Source organism: Neopsephotus bourkii, unplaced genomic scaffold (genome assembly GCF_033783945.1).
Source record: "Neopsephotus bourkii isolate Nb327-2 ecotype Australia unplaced genomic scaffold, CSIRO-AGI_Nbou_v1 NB_911, whole genome shotgun sequence".
NCBI lineage: Eukaryota > Metazoa > Chordata > Aves > Psittaciformes > Psittacidae > Neopsephotus > Neopsephotus bourkii.
The window spans coordinates 3,571,379-3,588,954 of NW_026901405.1; the positions used below are offsets into that span (position 1 = coordinate 3,571,379).

A 17,576-nucleotide genomic window follows, 5' to 3' on the forward strand; every position below is an offset into this window, starting at 1 on the left:
TCTACAGCTAGATTAAAAATAGGGATTTCTTCATTAAGTGTCTTGCAGCTGACTGTGCCTCTTGGTTTGTCTCCATCTATTCAGACAATTAAATAAAGCGTCATGCTTTATTTATTTCTTTTTAAAGGCTAATAAAGAAGCCATGAATTGAAGTACAGCTGGCAATCTTTTTATTTATTAAGACCTCAGAGTACACAGTGACAATATCTGGAAGGCAAGGCACGTGCTGGGAATTTCTTTTTTCCCTGCTTTTAATATATGCCCTCTTTCTAGGCACAACGCTTCTACTAACAGGAACCACAAACCTTTGTCATCCTCCCAGGCAGGGAGAGGAGTTCAAAACAAAACAAAACCCAAACCAACCCCAAAAAAGTAAGGCCATTCTATTAAGACAACAAATGTGCAGTTATCTGTGTACTTTGAAATTATGTTAATGTCAATCAGATGAAAAAAGATGCGTAAATGACAAAACTGTAAAAATCAGATGTCATATCTGATAGAACAAATTCAATCACAATATTCCAAATGAACTAAAAAGCCAGCTATGTATTTTTACTTCAATCAGCAGGGGTGGATGACTATATAAATTACATTATCTTCATGTAAGTAAATTAACTGAAAGCAGTATACAAGATTTACTACATAGTTTCCATTTTCTGATAAATAGAAATTATTATCTTTTGTGTTAAGTAACCTGGGTTTTATAGTTATAATGGAAATCATACATGGTAATATCATACCATGGAAATAACAGAATGTTTTCTTGATAGCAATCATAGTGTACTGTGATCTAGCATTAATCCATGATATTAGGATATAGGAATACAATAAATTAGTGAAAAATATTTTTTACTATTTTGCAATGATAACTTCTTACACCACACTTCAAAGTCAGCTGGATACTCCATGAGGCAACATGACTTTTCAATCTTAAAAGTTAGTAACTAATTATTGCACGTTGCTATGTATACTTACAAATGCATACACACATGCATACAAATATACAGTGGTGAAATTATCTAATCTCAGCTGGTACTGCTTCCACTCTAGAAGCAGTTACTGTATATACTTATACACAATGCAGAGACAGCAGAGAAGAGGCATACATGAATAAAAACATGGTATTTAGAAGAGCACACATGTCAGTTCTTTGTTCATTTTTATTCTATAGCTTGTCTAAATAGAGCCCCTTCTATTTAGATTAGCCCCTTCTAACCACAGCCAAAATGTGAGTAGTGTTTGGTTTGGGGTTGGTTTGTTGGGGTTTCTTTTGGTTTGGTTTTTGGTTGCTTTGTTTTGTCTTTTTTTCCTGTTTTTAGATCCGAGTTCAGAATATTTTCTTTCTGCTTCAAGTTAATTGCATGTGGATGACAGGAGCACATCTTTCCACATGTTCCTTGACCCCCGCAAGGCCTGAACTGGCTGTCTCCTCTCTCTGAATTTGACCTTGAATACCACAATCGACAAACTTGGTGTCACTTACAACTAGAAACAATACGTTCAGTCATCATCCCCTGCTACACATCACTTACAGGTGCATTTGTCACCGTTATATTAAATTAGGATCACGAAAACCTAATTTATGGCCATGAGTGACATTTCATAAAGCCTGAGAAAACAGAATTACAGGAGAGCATGCACCAAATCATGGTATTTTTTGCCAGCGCAGTTTGTCAACAAAACAGTTCTTCCAAGATGATCCTTTCTACAGTACAAATTATACGATGGAAAGTTAAGAACATGCCAGAGACAAATCTGTGTTCCTCACTAGTAAGCTGAATTTGAGCTGGAAGTGTGCCCTTGGCCCAGGCAAGGATACCACCAACATGCTGGGATGCTTCAGTGAGGGCATAACCAGGAGATGATCAGTTCTTTCCAGCTGCCTCTAGTTTTCCACCACTCCAAGAGGGAAACACAGAAACTGATGAGACCCCAGAGGAGATCCTCGAAGATGGTCAGGGGGCTGAAGCATGTGAAATACTGGGAAAGGCTAAAGAGTATGTTTTGGTTTAGTAAACAGAAGTCTAAGGTACTGATCTGTCTACAGTCCTCAACCACCTTATACAAAGTTGTTCAGAAGTGAGATCCAGACTCTCCTGAGAAGTGCACAGTGAAAGGGCAAGATGCAAGGATCACAAATTTCAGTACCATAAGTTCCAGCTGGTTCTAAAAGGAAGTAAAAAAATCACCTTGAGAGTGGTGCAGAGGTCATGAAATTTCCATTCCGGGGGGGGGTAGGGGGGGTGGGGTGGCTCAGAATGCAGCTGAACACGGCCCTGTGGAATTCTGAAGGTAGCACTGCTTTGATGGGAGGGGTGGAAATCAGAATAAATGACCTCCATGTGCCTTCTAACCCAACTTTTTCCATGATTCTGTGAGTGTTCCTGCCTCAGAGCTACGCATTTGCCGTTTTTTTATATATATGTCTGTTTTTAATAAAAAACAGCTAAAGGTTATCTTCATTTGGGCTCAGATTCAACAAAAGAGTAAGTGGAATTTGCATGGAATTTGGGGACCTATATTTAAAAATCTGACCCTATTAAATCATGTCTGTCTTTAGAGTTAACATTTCTCTGGGACTTAAAGTTCTGCTCCTGAGAAGGCATAGCTTTACATGAGTTTTGATGGTTTTGGCTTCTATCTTTTGCCTTATTTCCCCTGTGAACTATAAACTAGTCTTTCCTGTTCAGGTGCTTTGAAACACTGGCTCATCACAAAATAGTCATAAGCATCACTTCATTTTAAAACAATACAAAATTATAACCAACAAAACTGCCATCTTTTTAAATATGAGCTCAGCTGTTGGATCACTTGCTCAGAAAGGGTGAAAACTATCCTCAAGAACCTCTCCAACTGAAGGAATTTAAATCCACATCCCCTACTTTTTTTAGAAGTGTCAAGGGAGTACTGGTGACTTAATTTCCTTAGCTCAATGAGTCTTCATGCTTCCTTTAGAGCTTCACGATCAGAGGCTTACATGGAATTTGAGTATGCAGTTCTCTTTGCCTCTGAGCCTATGCCAAAAGACAATCAATAGTTAAACTATGGGTTGGGTTTGGCTGAACATTTCTTTTTTGAACATCCTCAGAAAAAACCTGCACAGCCATAAAACTATATTTTTCACCTGAACAATTCAATGTCTCCTTCAGATCACTGAGAGCTTTATTTTGGATATTTGATTGAAAATTCATTCAGGCACTTAAAAAGCATGGAAGAATGAATGAGTGCACATTACATTATACAAGACACTGATCTCTGTTATGAAGCAGTAAATGAAGATCTTTCAGTGCTAGGAACCATATTTTTCAAGTTACCTTCACAGATTGCAGGAAAACCAAAGGAATATAGAATTTCTTGTCAAAATGGATCCATCATACATATCAACCCAAATTATCATTTGTAAACAACAAATTCACTAGTTTGACTACCAGGTAAGTGAGTGGAAGAAACAATGCACTTAGATTTAAAAATATAAAAAAAGGATCAGAAAAACAGAAAATAATGGAAGTATATCAGGCTTTCTAGTGCAACATCTTTGCTCAAATATTGAGAGATAGTACTCGTAGACCGTAGAGGTCTACAAGCTCCTATCAGAATTTCTCAAAAAATCTGGGTTCCAAACAGGTTTTTTCCCTTATCCTCCTCTCCCTAAGATCTACTGAAAATGGTTAAAAAAAAAAAACAAAAACAAAACCCCAAAAAGAAAGCAATTAATAATGTATCAGGAGACTTCAACATTTGTCATTCCATGGTTTTACAGACCTTTCTTTGTCCAGGTATCTCCATAAAGCTCAAGGACTGATCAGATCTCACATATCTGGCATCTTTTCCAGTACAGGTAGAGGACACTTCCATAATACTCCTTGCCAGAGGACCTGATCCCAAGCCCAAGCACATCCACGAGGAATGCTTGTACTGTCTTTATTAAGAAACCACAAATCTTAAAACTTGAAAGCTCAATTTTGTTGGTGTAAAATATATATATTAAAATCTCAGTTTAATTTTCTAGTCTTTTGCTTTCTGTTGGATTTATAGTTTATCTGGTTTTCTAACAATGTAGTAACTGGGAACTTTAAAAGACTTTGGTGTCATAACTGAAAAATTAAAGCAGAGCATATGCTTCTAAACAAAATACAGCATTAGTTAATGCCATTTTTTTCTTAGATCAGTGCATTTGAAAATCAACTATCAAGTTTTCCAGCTTTTAAAAATGCAAAACAATTGGAAAGAAAAATCACATCTTTCCCAGATAACATTCAACCCCTGATTAAATAAAGATGTGCGAAGGCAGAGATACTTCATGCCTCAGGAGACAGCCACAGTGGAACTGCGAGTGTATTTTATATGTGAATTAGAGGTAAGCTGTAATGACATGAGATGAAAGGCTCAGCCATGATTTTAATAAAGAGGGAGACAGTACTTCCCTGTGGACTCCATATGCAAAAGAGTGAGACTCAACAAGAATATATGAAAAGAATCAGCAAAAACTACTATAAATGTTTCAAAGTTATAAGATCACCATTAAAATTCATCACATTTTACCAAAGCTGAAAATTTCAGTTTGGAGGGTAAAGTAAGCTTTAACACGTTCCCGATAGTTTGTCATATAAAATTGAAAAAATAAAGCTATGCCATCAATGAGCTAGAAATATTTTTTAGATAAGACAGAATTGGAGAGTTTGAAACCATAACATTTCATTTCTAAAGGTTTGTAATAATATGATCTGAAAAGAATTTCATTAAATCTGTTATTTCAAAAGCATGTTTTTTATTGAAATAAGCCAACACAATTTAGTAGCACTATGATCACAGGCGTTTTAGTTCCTTTTAGCAATCCTCAGAAAAAGCTGCTACCTACTGCTCTATTGGTATTTTTTTTATGGATACAGCAGAATTCCAAGGAACTGTTATTTCTTTCCCACACCACCATTAAATGGAGGAAAATATTTAAGATTCTGCACAGGTCTCTCTTTTCCCCCACGTTTAAAATAAATAAATCAAAAAAATTAAAAAAGAGACACCTCTTTGTAAGGAAAACATATGAAAAGAGCAAAATGAATGGGATGAAATGCTTAAAGGGAAAAAAAACCCCACATTCCTGCTTTATTTGATCCTTTGTGATAATCACACTCCTGGCACCCTGCCAGTGAGGCTGAGCATGCTGATGTCTGGCCAAGTATAGTAATCCCTTGGTTCAAGTCTCAGGTCTGTGATGAAAATTACAAAGCAGGGACAAAATCAAAATGCCACCTGTGATTTTATTCTGAAACTAATTTGATGGGGAAAAAAATACAATGCAAACAGCCTTTTTAGTAGAGTCTACAGAACTATGACTAAATTGAAAGCAACGCAAGTGGATAGAGGTAGCTATCATGCAAATACATTTGGATCTGCAGGCATTCCTTTTAAAGAGAGTGGTAGATGCCTTTCTGACAGGCAAATTGCTTTGAAACGGTATTTGAAGTCTGAGGTCAAACTTTTAAAATTATAATTTTAGCTTGCATTTTCCTTTATTCTAGAGTCTCTTTGCGTCTCCTACATAACTCATTTGAAACCAACAAAACCAGGAATTAAGCCACCATTCATTATAGGTCAACAAACCCCTGAAGGAAAAAACTTTTCCTTTCCCTTTTCATTCAGCAGTCTGTATTTGAACTAGTTGCTCACAGATAGGTGTATTCAAGTTAGTAATCCAGCCAGCAGAGCCTTCTACACTATTATTCAGATGCAACACAGAAAAAAAAAAAAAACAACAAAAAATCATGTCACTCTTTTTAAGTGTCTATTACATTTTCTTACATTTTACCAAAAGGTTGTACATTATTAGCAGTACCGATCAAAGTTTATTTGGGGTTTTTCCTAAAAGATATTGAAGGTGATTCAGATCTGACTCCTAGGAAAAACCCAGCCCAACAAAACAGATTTTATTTCCTTTATGTTACTTCAATAAAAATCACTGTTCACTATTTTACTACCACCTTCTCTTTTGACAGTCTCCTGCTATTTCTATACATGTTTACTGCTCCTCTGCACTAGTAAGAACTTGTATGAAAACAAGAGGACAATCCCTGACCTCCAGGACTCCACTGAAAACACTGCATTTCAACTATTTTGCAGTTGCTGCTATTTTCCTTCTTCAGGAAGGCTCTCTATAGATATCCTATTCTCTTTGATATTCAAGTCTGTTTCTGCACTCTATTTCTTCCCGTTACTGACAGCGCTAATTGAAGGAAGGCTTTAATAGCCACCTTAACCTTCTCATACTTCTAGGCCATTCTTTTTCTATGGTTTCTTTTGCAACTGAAAAGAAGCCCAACTTACCACATCACACAATTCAGTACTTATTAAATTCTTTGTTTAAAATATGCAGATATGCTCACAAATTTCTTAACTACACATACACACTAATATGTGGAGAGAGAACTGCAGGTATGTACATGCACATATTCACACAAACAGCATAAAAATCATTCTAAAAATCATGAATATTTATGTTTAAATAAAAGGTACCTACCTGGAATGAGCTGACCCAGTAACTGATGGCATCTGGGAAGGCTGAATACAGCTACTATGACCAAAAAAGGATAGTGTTTCCATTTCATGATGTGTCCTTCCTTGCATTACACCAGCTCAGCAGTGCTAACGTAAATGTTACCTACAACACACAATGGAAATAAGAACGGACAAATTAATGTTAAATTTAAGATACTTCCAAATACTTTTGCCCAGTGTAACTCTATGAAACATAATGGTTTCAATAGAGTTTCAGCTACTAAAATAATCACAGAATGGTTTGGGTTGGAAGGGACCTTAATTATCATCTAGTTCCAATCCCCCTTACATGGGCAGGGACATACTCCACTAGACCAGGTTGTTAAAAGCCCCTTCCAACCTGGCCTTGAACACTGCCAGGGTTGAGGCATAATGTTAAATTTTCTAACAACCAGGAAGTTGTAACCTACAACCAGAATATTAACTATTCTCGCAGAGCAGACAACCGCAAAACAGGTGTTTTAAAGAGAGGCATGAGGAACCCCATAGTGCACATGTATATTTAGGTGCTGCATGTTGTTTGGTCAAGTTATTAAAGAAATTGATGAGTTCAGCAAGATAAGTCAGTGTAGATTTAATTCATCTCAGTTCAAAGATCTACTTAAATGCTTGCTCAAGTTGAAAACGCTTCAACGCTATTCAGCTTTCTATACAAGTAGGGTTAAAATTTTGCAGTAGTCTTCTTATGACAGAGCACTTTGCTGAATGAGGATTAAGGATAGTTTTACCCAGTAATAACTTGGAAAAAAAAAAATCAAAGTAACTTTCTGCTGAGTTTTGGTGTCTTTAAAGGCAGAAAATTTTCATCTGACTAACAGGAAAAGAGAAACTAATGAAGGAAGAAAATCTTTTGAATCAAAATATGTCTTTCAGACTCATTTTTTGACCACCACAATTGTAGGTTGCAAAGTATTCACAACGCCACCACTGGTGAAAAATAACCTCTGCTCATTCTACACATTTCTTACACTCCAGATACATTAGTGCTTAGTAAGGACTATGCCAGAACTATTCAGGCCTTGTTTATAGCACACAAACTGCTCAAAATGCCTTTCATTTTAAGCTTTCTAAAAAACACATGGTAATTTTTTCAGATGATCATAGGTTTTAAAAAGCATTTTTTTTCTATATAACCTCTTTAATTAAATACACACTCTGTAAATAACTGGGCTTAGTATTTTGATTTGGGTTTTTTCTATTGTGGGGGTGAGGGTTTTTTGCCACCCCCTCCCCTTTTTGTTACAAGGACCTTTACCTGAATACATACTAAAATACGTTACTTCAATGTCCCATATACTGCATGGTATCTGAGGTTCTTGAGGAGTTCTTGATGACAAAAGAGGTGCTATTTTAAGTGCCTTTCAAGTTACTAGATACACAATTGCCTGACCCTAACCAACAATTAGAGATCACTGAACACAACTGTAAATGTGAAGCAGGCTGATGCATTAAGCTCTACTTCAACAATAAATAACTATGTGAGACCTTGATAACATTACAACTGCGCTTCTCATTTCTCTCTCGTACTCATTTGCCTTGTAGTTAAGAATACATACTTAGAGATGAACAGTTTGGATTACAAGTCCTACATCACCTAAAGCCAGAAGATAGTATTAGAACAGTTAGAAACCTATAGTGCTATCAGTTGCTTCTTCAGTCTGCTGAGACAGAGAATTTTCAGCTGTAAACCTAATATATATTTAATGACTGCAGGTAGAAGAGTTGTATTTTTACTGGGAGTGTTCAATGTCATCTGATCATTTTGGATGTTAAAAAATGCATAAATAAATTAAATATTAATAGATTTAATCACCTACACATGCCGCATTTTACATTTGCTTTTTGTGTTATACCTGCACTTCTATTGTCTTACCAATCAGAAATAAGAATACTCCATTTCCTGCTACAGCTATTACTTGAATCCTTGTACTGGGTTTTTGTGGCAAAGTTTTGGTAGGAGGGAGGCTACACAGGTGGCTTCTGTGAGAAGCTGCTAGAAGTTTCCCCCATGTCCAACAGAGTCAATGCCAGCCGGCTCCAACATGAATCCCATATGGAGCAGGGGGATGCTCAAAGAATGCCATGTTACATGCTGCTCTAGATGCTATTCATGATATGACTCCAAAACTGAAATGAGGATTTGCAACTTCAGGCCTTTCAAATATCAATCTCTTTCTCTTTACAGCAATAGAGATTTGCTTAAAAAAATTATTTAACACTGACTTCATATTCCTATAGTTTCTTCATCTTTACTTTCTGCCTTCAAACACAAGATTGTGTTGTTCCTAATGCAAAGCTGATGAGGCAGCCCTTTGAACTTGATTCACAAAACAAAAAGTAACATAATAAATTCCCCTGCAGCCCATGGAAAAGGACCACAGTGGAGCAGATATCCATGCTGCAGTCCATGGGGGACCACATGCTGCAGCAGGTCGACATGTTCTGAAGGAAGCTGCTGCCTATGGACAGACCATGAAGGAGGAGATCTATTCCTGAAGGACTGCAATCCATGCGAAGTAACCACAGTGGAAAAGTGTGAGGAGGAAGGAGAGGCAGAGAGGAGCTGTTATGAACAGATTTCAACTTCCCATCCTCCATCCGCCTGCATCATTCCAGGGAAATGAGGCGGGGGGGGGGGGGGAAGGGGGGGAGAGGTAGTTGGTGATGAAGAGGTGAAGTTGAGCCTAGGAAAAATGTGGTGCTGGGGATGTTTTATGTCTTTCTCACCATCTAACTCTATTTTAATCAGCAATAAATTCTGCTCTTTAGCCAAGGTTAACCCACCGCAACAGTAAAGCTGGTGGGGGACATCCTAGCAACATATTTTATAGAACTTGTCCTGTATATTAAGGAATGAATCCAGAGTTTTTTGTTTCCACATCTCTCTTCCATTTACTTAAACTGGTAAACTATGACTACTTTTTAATACCTTTTTATAGGAGAGAGCTCCACAGAGAGCTCAGACCTGCCTGCCTGGCTTCTTTGTTACAACCTTTCTGCCCTCTAATTATACTTGTGGTTTATGTTTGAACTACAATATGTAATTCTAAAACTCAAAATTATTTCAGTGTTATTAAAAACATTATTCTTACAGAAAATTTCAGTCAAGACGGCTTTCATGAAGCGAAATAACTTTAATATGAAAAGAAAGCTTTTTAGTCTACGGTTTGGAAACAATTCCTGTAGATATACCTTGAAAACAATCCTGAATAGGCGGCTACTGCTCTATATTGGAAGTATAGTGCTTTCTTCTGAAATAGTAGCCTTATCAAAGGAAAGATAAAGTAGAAAAAGATGTCACCAGAATTGAAAATGGTTTTCAGATAGAAGTTGGGTTCAGCAGAAGAGAAATAAGATCTTTCTTATCATAGACTACTGTCACATTCTCACAATTCAAGCGCTATACTATAGTGGAAGATACTCACAGAAATGTATTGCAACCAAAGGGCTTCAGCTGTCAATGTAAAACACTGCTTCCCTTAGTATGTAGTAAAAGCCTATGAAGTATCTGCCACATGTATTTAGAGCTTCTATTCATATACATATTTCTCCATGCCATCACATTTAACTTTTTTACTGTAAAAGCTGAACTAAATGTTTGTGTTTGCTTCTTCTCTGCAATTAGCCTTTTAGTGTCTGAAATGCAGAACTCATAATGTACAGTTAAGGACTGGAACTAATTAGTTGTTGCCAGAAGTAGGATGCACTCAACATATATAAACTTCAACTGGACTGAAACCTCGCTTAACTCCCTATCAAATAACTGCAGACCCACGCCAGAATGTGCATGAAAAGATTCAGTTCCAATGCACTGTCCAGAGTGCACAATGAAGATAAACGCTAGCTCCTGTATGACATTATAATCATTAAAGAATCAATGGCAAATTAAACTGCACAAACCCAGAGGGGAAAGAAGCACTGTGGTAAATGCAGGGAAAGAGTCTAATCAATTATTTTCTTCCACTTCCTAAGTGTAAGGCTATTTATCACTATTGCCAGTGCAGCATTCTGCAGAAGAAGAAACAACACTTGAGACCAGGCCAAAACCAATGCTAGTTTTCCTTAAGTCCATACCCCTGCTTAATTTTTTAGATTTTGACAATGTGTTCAATAGAAAAAAAGGACACAAAGGTCAGGTAATTAAGATTCTAACTTGTAAAAATAACTTCCTTTCATACAAATCTATATATTTTGGCTAATAATATGCTGAAGATTGTTTGCATAGAGAATGAGACAGAATTTTTATTTGCCATGTACCCAAAGGCCATTTTGGAGTGTACTGGCAAAACTTTACTGAAAGGAATAAAAAGTTAAAATCTGCCTTTTGAAGCAATGTTAACTTATTTTAAACCCAAAAAGTATTTAAAGCTTGTCATGGCCTTGTTAGGTCTGCTGATACTGGATGGACTTTCCCATACTTTCAATCCCTTAGTTAGAAAGTCCTAAAGTCTCTTAGTCGGACACCTAGTTATCTGGTCATTTCTGCTTAGACTGACACTACTGAACTTACTCCTCCTGTGCATTATCATCAGTAAAGTTATACATCATTGAAATTAAGAACTTCCCTTTACTATTTTAAATATCTTGTCTTTGTTAAGCTAAATTTATCTGGAGTTTCAGGAGGATGAGAAGGAAGCACTGCCATACATTGTATCAACTGTTTCCATTTAGGAGCAAGAATGACAACCCTTGATGAACTAGGGGAAAAAACTCTGGCAAGCTCCTTTTGTGTTGTAAAGTAAATCACCTCTACTATGATTAGTGAAGCTAAAAAAAGAAAAATACACAGATCTATTTAAACCAGAGTAGTTATCAGTACAGAGCATCTAAACATCTGGACTGTGATCCTTTCAGTGACAGTTCCTGCAGACATTCATGAAGCTCATCTTGTTTAATATTTTAATATTAAAAAATATTTGCTTCTTTAGAACCAATTGTTAGGCCAGTTTTAATAATTATGATGCGTATATGATTATTTTATATATATTATATATTATATACATATATGATTATGATTATTACTTATTTTAAGCTATGGGTTTGTTAATGGTTTAAATGCAGTGAAAAAAACAAGAGTAAAATAATTAGTAATAATAGTAGTAATGGATTGAATGTACCTAGATTTTAACTGACTGGATTCTCTGTATGATGCACTTACTGCCTAAGCAGTAACAGAACAGTTCACCTAGTACAATTCACACTCATACTGAAAGACTGCAGCAGACAGCAATATCAGCCTGACAAACTGTGCTATGCAACATAGGCTATAGCCCAAACCCCAGTTCCCCTCTACTGTGCTGTTTACACATGACAGCTCAGTGTGAGGAGTCAAATTTATGACAAAAGAAATGCCTTTTCTCCCACCAGTCTCAGTCTCATAAACAATCTCTCTACCAGAAATTCTGCTAGTCTTTAGCAGTTCCTTCATGCATCTGTCTAGAAGAACTGAGATTAAATTTTTAATAAGGGATAACTTTAACAAAGATGTTTTCCTCAGGGAGGAGTACAAAAGTGAGCGAATGAGCAACAGAACATGATTTCTGTATAAGGAAGCAATATATTTATAATTCTATAAATGTGCAATCCTGTGAAAAGTCCTCAATGCACGGTCAAAAATGGGAAGAATAGTGGTGCCCTAGGGGGGAAATAACCTTATGATCCCATAGGTATGCAGAACATACAAACACTTAACCATGCGTGTCGTAAGCCATTGCCTGTCATCGCAGTGCTTGTTGTATTCAGGCTGATTATTCCCCTGGAATGCAAAAATCAATTCTAACTTGCAAACTATTATTTTGCACAGAGCCGCAGCATTGCAGGTTTTGTTCTCTCTTTTATATTCAGTCACTCTCAGGGGAGCAATCAGAGGCCAAAGGTAATTGGTAACAGTCACTGGTGAATTTATTGTACAAAACTTCCCTCAAATCCAGAAGGCGATATCATTCTGTTAATTAGGCTTTTTTGTTGAAACTGCTGATCTAGCTAAAAGCTGTGGGGAGAGAGGGAAGAAGTAAAGATACTTGTACCATTATTCTCAAGAAGTCATACAAAAAAGTAAGAAAAGATCTTAAGGTCTTAGCTAAAAGCTTTACAATAGCAGAATACTCTGTGTATGGGCACACGCATGAGCACTCATGTGAGAAGAGGCAATTGAGCTTTAGAGACATGTCTAATCTATTAAAATTTACTTCTGCTTCAAACTTAAAGGTAAGCAACACTTTGGGTTGCTCTTCCCAATTCTAGCCAGGATGCCTGGCATAATTTTTGCTCATAAACCACCAAATTTCTCTAAGAAGAAGCCTACCAAAGGAACAGAGCTTCAGTCTCCAGGAGCTTCAACTAATTCATTCCATACAACTCTAAACCACAGGACTTCTGAATGTTTGGGGTTTGTTTTGTTTTTTAAATTCTATTTCATGTTGTTTTATATATATGTGTTGCATCTGCTCCAGTCATCCTGGGCCTCCCAATTGCATAAGGGACTATTTCACAATAAAGGTAAACAAGCAAATGTGAAGCAAATACTGTAGTAACAGCACCACAGAAAACACTATGGGAAAATTACCTGAATTCAGAGTGGGATTTGGAAGGTGGCACCATATACAAAACTAGGTATAAAGCAGGGAGGGGAACGAAAAAAATAACAATTCTTGGTTAATAGTTGGAACATTGACTGAGGCAGGGTGCCTGCAAAGAATTTGCATGAGCATGAAGATTATAGCAGAATTCATGGATTATCTACAAGGCTGCTATCTTTTACATGCTTTCCCCTGTTTTAGTGAGATTTTCTTCTTCTGACTTCAATTCAACCAAGAAACAAGAGTCCGTCATGATTCTGAACCCAAATTACAGTACTGACAACCATCAGATCTAGATACACACCTACTCTGAAGAGAGCATCATGCATGTTAGAAAATCATTTTCTTGTCTTTTCTCAAGTCTGGAAAACAGTATTGCAAAAGTAAAAAGGAAAGTTCCCTTTAAGAATACTTCTACTTACGAATATCAGGAAGAAATAAAGTGGTACTCTACTCCTATTAGAGCAGATACTTCGATCTTTCATATGTATATACCCCTTTTGCACACGTGATGCAAGAATCAAGTATCTTCTATTCAAATTTAAACAGGTTCCTTGAAGGAGGCTTGAACTTCTGAAAAGCAATGTATCTCCCCAGAATAATAACAATATGCTTGCAATCTAAAGTTATGACAAATCCAGTAACACTGAAATGAGCTCTGTGTCTGCCGGTAGACAAATCTTAAAAGCTTGCATAATGTTAAAAACTTTGTGCTTTTTGAAGCTACAACTAAGGAACGATCTAAATAAAACATGAAGTTTCTAATACCATTGATGAATCCCTTTTCTTTGCCCTTTGGCATATTAAATCGACAACTTGTGTCTCAACTACCAAGACTTTCAAAGGAGTGTTTGGAAAAAAATCTAGGTACTCTATCACTCACAAATTTCCCAGTACAAAATACCATGTTTCCAAAACATGTAAAACTACATAGTCATCGCCTATTGAAAAGACACACACAAAAAAAGAAATCATATCTAATACGCTGATGTGATTAGCAATTTCTTTATTCATAAGACATGATATTCAAACACTAAGTAGTGGACATTTGAAGAAGTGGCTGTCACAAATGAACTACCAGAGTCACAATGACAAGAAACAACATTTGACAGAAAGAAAACACAGTGCCTGAAAGGTTAAAAAACCCAAACCGAACATTCATTTGACTCCATTTTGATTCCTCTGTTATACCTGATCTAAAAAAAAAGATCAAGATGTTTTCAAAGGCATTTAGCTTTAAACAGTCACTGTATTTTTGAATGTCCTCAGCAGAAAAGAGGGATTCAATTTTCAAAGATAATTGTGTCAGATAACTGTCTCATCCCTTTTCAGAAACAATCTGATAAATACCTAATTACCAGCCAAGTGATTTCAGAGCCACACAGCTGGGCCTGAGAAAGGGCTACAGGGAATGACAAGGTCCCCTAAAGTCATCAAGAGCAAGAGGTAGTTGGTTTGTGAATTACTTCATTTATTCAGCTGATAAAATGCATAGAAAGTCCCCAGAGAGAGCAAAATATGCATAAAATGTTCAAAGAGTAAACAGAATCAATATTTAACCAGAGACTTAAAATATTTTCAAATAAAACAGGACTGCATACTGCAGAACAATTACATACCAAAATCCACAATGGTAAATATTCAAGTCCTTAAAATCACTCATTTTTCCAGAAAGTGTTTGTACACTACTCAGTCTAACCTTGTCTGTATTAATATATAATGTGTATAATAAGAAATGAGCTTTACATTCATTTCTATTGCAATCGTGTTGCCAACTTAAAAAGCACACCAGTTAAGCAATCATAGCCTTAGCTATCAAACTAGGAAGAATTTATAAACTGTACATTACAAAAGCTAATTCTGTAATTCCTTGTGTTTGGAGAAGTGTTGGCCCCTACTGCATATCCTAAATGTTAATGGAGTGGAGAGCATGAAATATCAATGTAATGATGCAGAGATCAGAATCACAGATGGAAAACAGAAGATTACTGATAATGCTTCAATAATATTAAATTGACTAAGTTATATATTCCTCAAGCTTTATGAAATATGTGTTTGCTTTGTGAAAAACACAACAGGTCCAGGGTTGTAATCTCTAAAGTACACATTTCTGACCTAAGTCTGTTCCCAGACTGGAATAAATCGATTGGAATTTTGCAAATGCAATGAAATAAGGATGGATCTATGCACTTCTGTAAATCCCATTCATATAATTTAAAAGTAAGGCCACAGAAATGTTACATATAAACAGAAGAGAGGCCAGTCAATGGTTGTTGAGTCTGAAGCGTGGGGGAAAAGATTTAAACTAAGCTGGCTGCCTTTAGTTTGGTGTGGAACAGTAGTGATGATACACAGTCAGGAACAAAGGGACACTTTTAAACCTTGTTCCTTTCAGATTCTCAGCTAGTGACAGCATTTCTGCACTCACCAGTATTCACCTAGCACATAAATGTGAATGGAAGCTGCCTGAGAAGGGCTGACACTCTGCTAGCATTTAGTTCCCAGCAGTCAAGTGCCCATGTTCAGTGGGCAGTCCTGGGGTTTTGCTCATCTGAAAGTTAAAATTTGACCTCAGATCACAGCTTTGGCATAACCAGTGTTGTGAAAGTGTGTTTAAATCTAGAAGTAAAATTTGCAGATAAACTCTCTTCAGCGACAATTTAGAAGAAAGAGACCCAAGAGCTAGTCACTTTAAGTCTGGGCTCCACTTCAGTGCGTGGTGAAAGCTTTCTGTTCATCTTGCCTCCAAGCTTCTTAGGGTTCTATTTGTCATGACAGACAGGCAGTAAATGCTCCCTCAGAAATTTTGAACTCTGTTAAATGACGAAAGGGAATACTAGACAAAGTCACAGCACACAAAGCAAACTAGAATGCTTTCTATTGGAAAACTATGAAACAGTAAGCATTTGGGGATCGTGGACTTTTGCCTCTGGAGGCAAAAGACTTGCCAAAATTATTTTTCTCTTGAGATTCACCTTTGAAGGAAAGACAAATAGCTCAGCTTTTGCCCTTAATTAGAACAAGAGCAATTAGAAAAGATTTGCAGATCCTACCCCACTGATGAGCCTTCTCAGAGACAGAAATTTACATCAGGATTCAAAGAATATTAAACTTCAAAGTTGATTCAAAGAATATTCGACATTCATCCTTCTGGGGTCGCCAGCAAAGGAGAAGCTTAAACAACATAAGGACTTTTAACCTTGTCCGCTTCTTGCTTAGACTTGTGTGAAATGCAGACTCCCTGGGGGAAAAGGAGAAGATGCCAGCTTTCATGAAGATACTGGAAGAGTAGCAGAATCCCTTTGAAAATGAGACTGATCTGATAAGGTGATTATGGTTGTTAATAGCAACTCTTTCCTCTGCTTTCCTTGCTGAGGCTGTGGCATTTAGCTGCAGTGTGGGGCAGCAAGCAGCTGAGCTGACATTCCAGGGGGATGCTGGGGACCCGCTGCCCCTCTTGGAAAGCCTTGTCCTGTCCACATCCCAGCAGACATTAAGAGCCTCTCCCTGCAAGTGAGAGGAGTACTATTACCTCAGCCTTTCTGGGACCACAGCTAGTAGCTTTCATGCTTAAAGAAGACTTTGACATCTCATTGTCAATTTTGCTCCCATTGGCTTTTAAACCAGGAGTCCAGCACCAAGAGAAAAACAAAGATTTAAAGTAATTGCATTTCTACAGCTCCTAAGACTGGGAAGAGAGAATCTGAGGCAAGAATCAAAATCTCATTTTTAATCTAATTGAAGTCTCAGACAAAATATATTTTAAAACTGCACTAAACTTTATTTAGAACAGGATATGCAAAAGGAGTTTCCTTCATAATCTAAGTATTCATTTGAAAATGCAGGTCACTCCTAAAAAGAATATTGTCCCCTCTTTCCCTCCCCCCTCCCTCCTTGGTTTTCCTTTTAAGAAAATCCCTTACAGCATATTTTTAATAATCTCACCAGTTCTGGAGCATAATTTAAGGTCTGAACTTATCTGTGATAGAGCTAACAGTAGCAGAGAAAGACTGGTAATTGGGTATTCTCTGTGATGATGCTCCCAGACCATTAATCCCATCTATCAGAAACAGAAAAGCTGTTAGTGTCCATTAGTGTATGACGTACAGCAAACACGAGTGTGTGCTTAAAGTTTTGTTTCCAAGTATTATTGTAGAAAAACAAATTAGAAGGATAAAGCTCCTAAAAACATCTCCTGATCACAAAAGCACAAGATATGGAAAAGAGAATGAAGGGTTTATGTCTCAGAAAAGCTATTCAAACTTAGTTCTGATGCAAAATTTGAGCTAACATTTACATACAAGAGCAAACATAAACCCCCCATGTCTCTCAATAGCAAATTCCAGAGTTTCAACTACAGTAAACTAAAGCTTGACAATAATTTACATTCATACATTCTCCTATCAATGCAATGAACTTCAGCTCAAAGAAAATGATTATCATTTT

The 17,576-nt window shown here is 36.8% G+C and overlaps 1 protein-coding gene across 6 annotated transcripts in view; it reads right to left on the bottom strand.

The window, feature by feature from the left end:
• ROBO1 (roundabout guidance receptor 1) overlaps positions 1-17,576 on the bottom strand; it is a 696,828-nt gene that overhangs the window by 610,050 nt on the left and 69,202 nt on the right. For all 6 annotated transcript variants that reach the window (XM_061357727.1, XM_061357725.1, XM_061357729.1 and 3 more), the window contains one exon: positions 6,515-6,655. In XM_061357727.1, coding sequence (XP_061213711.1) covers positions 6,515-6,602 — 88 coding nt within the window. In that variant the 5' untranslated portion in view covers positions 6,603-6,655. The remainder of the gene's footprint in view (positions 1-6,514; positions 6,656-17,576) is intronic.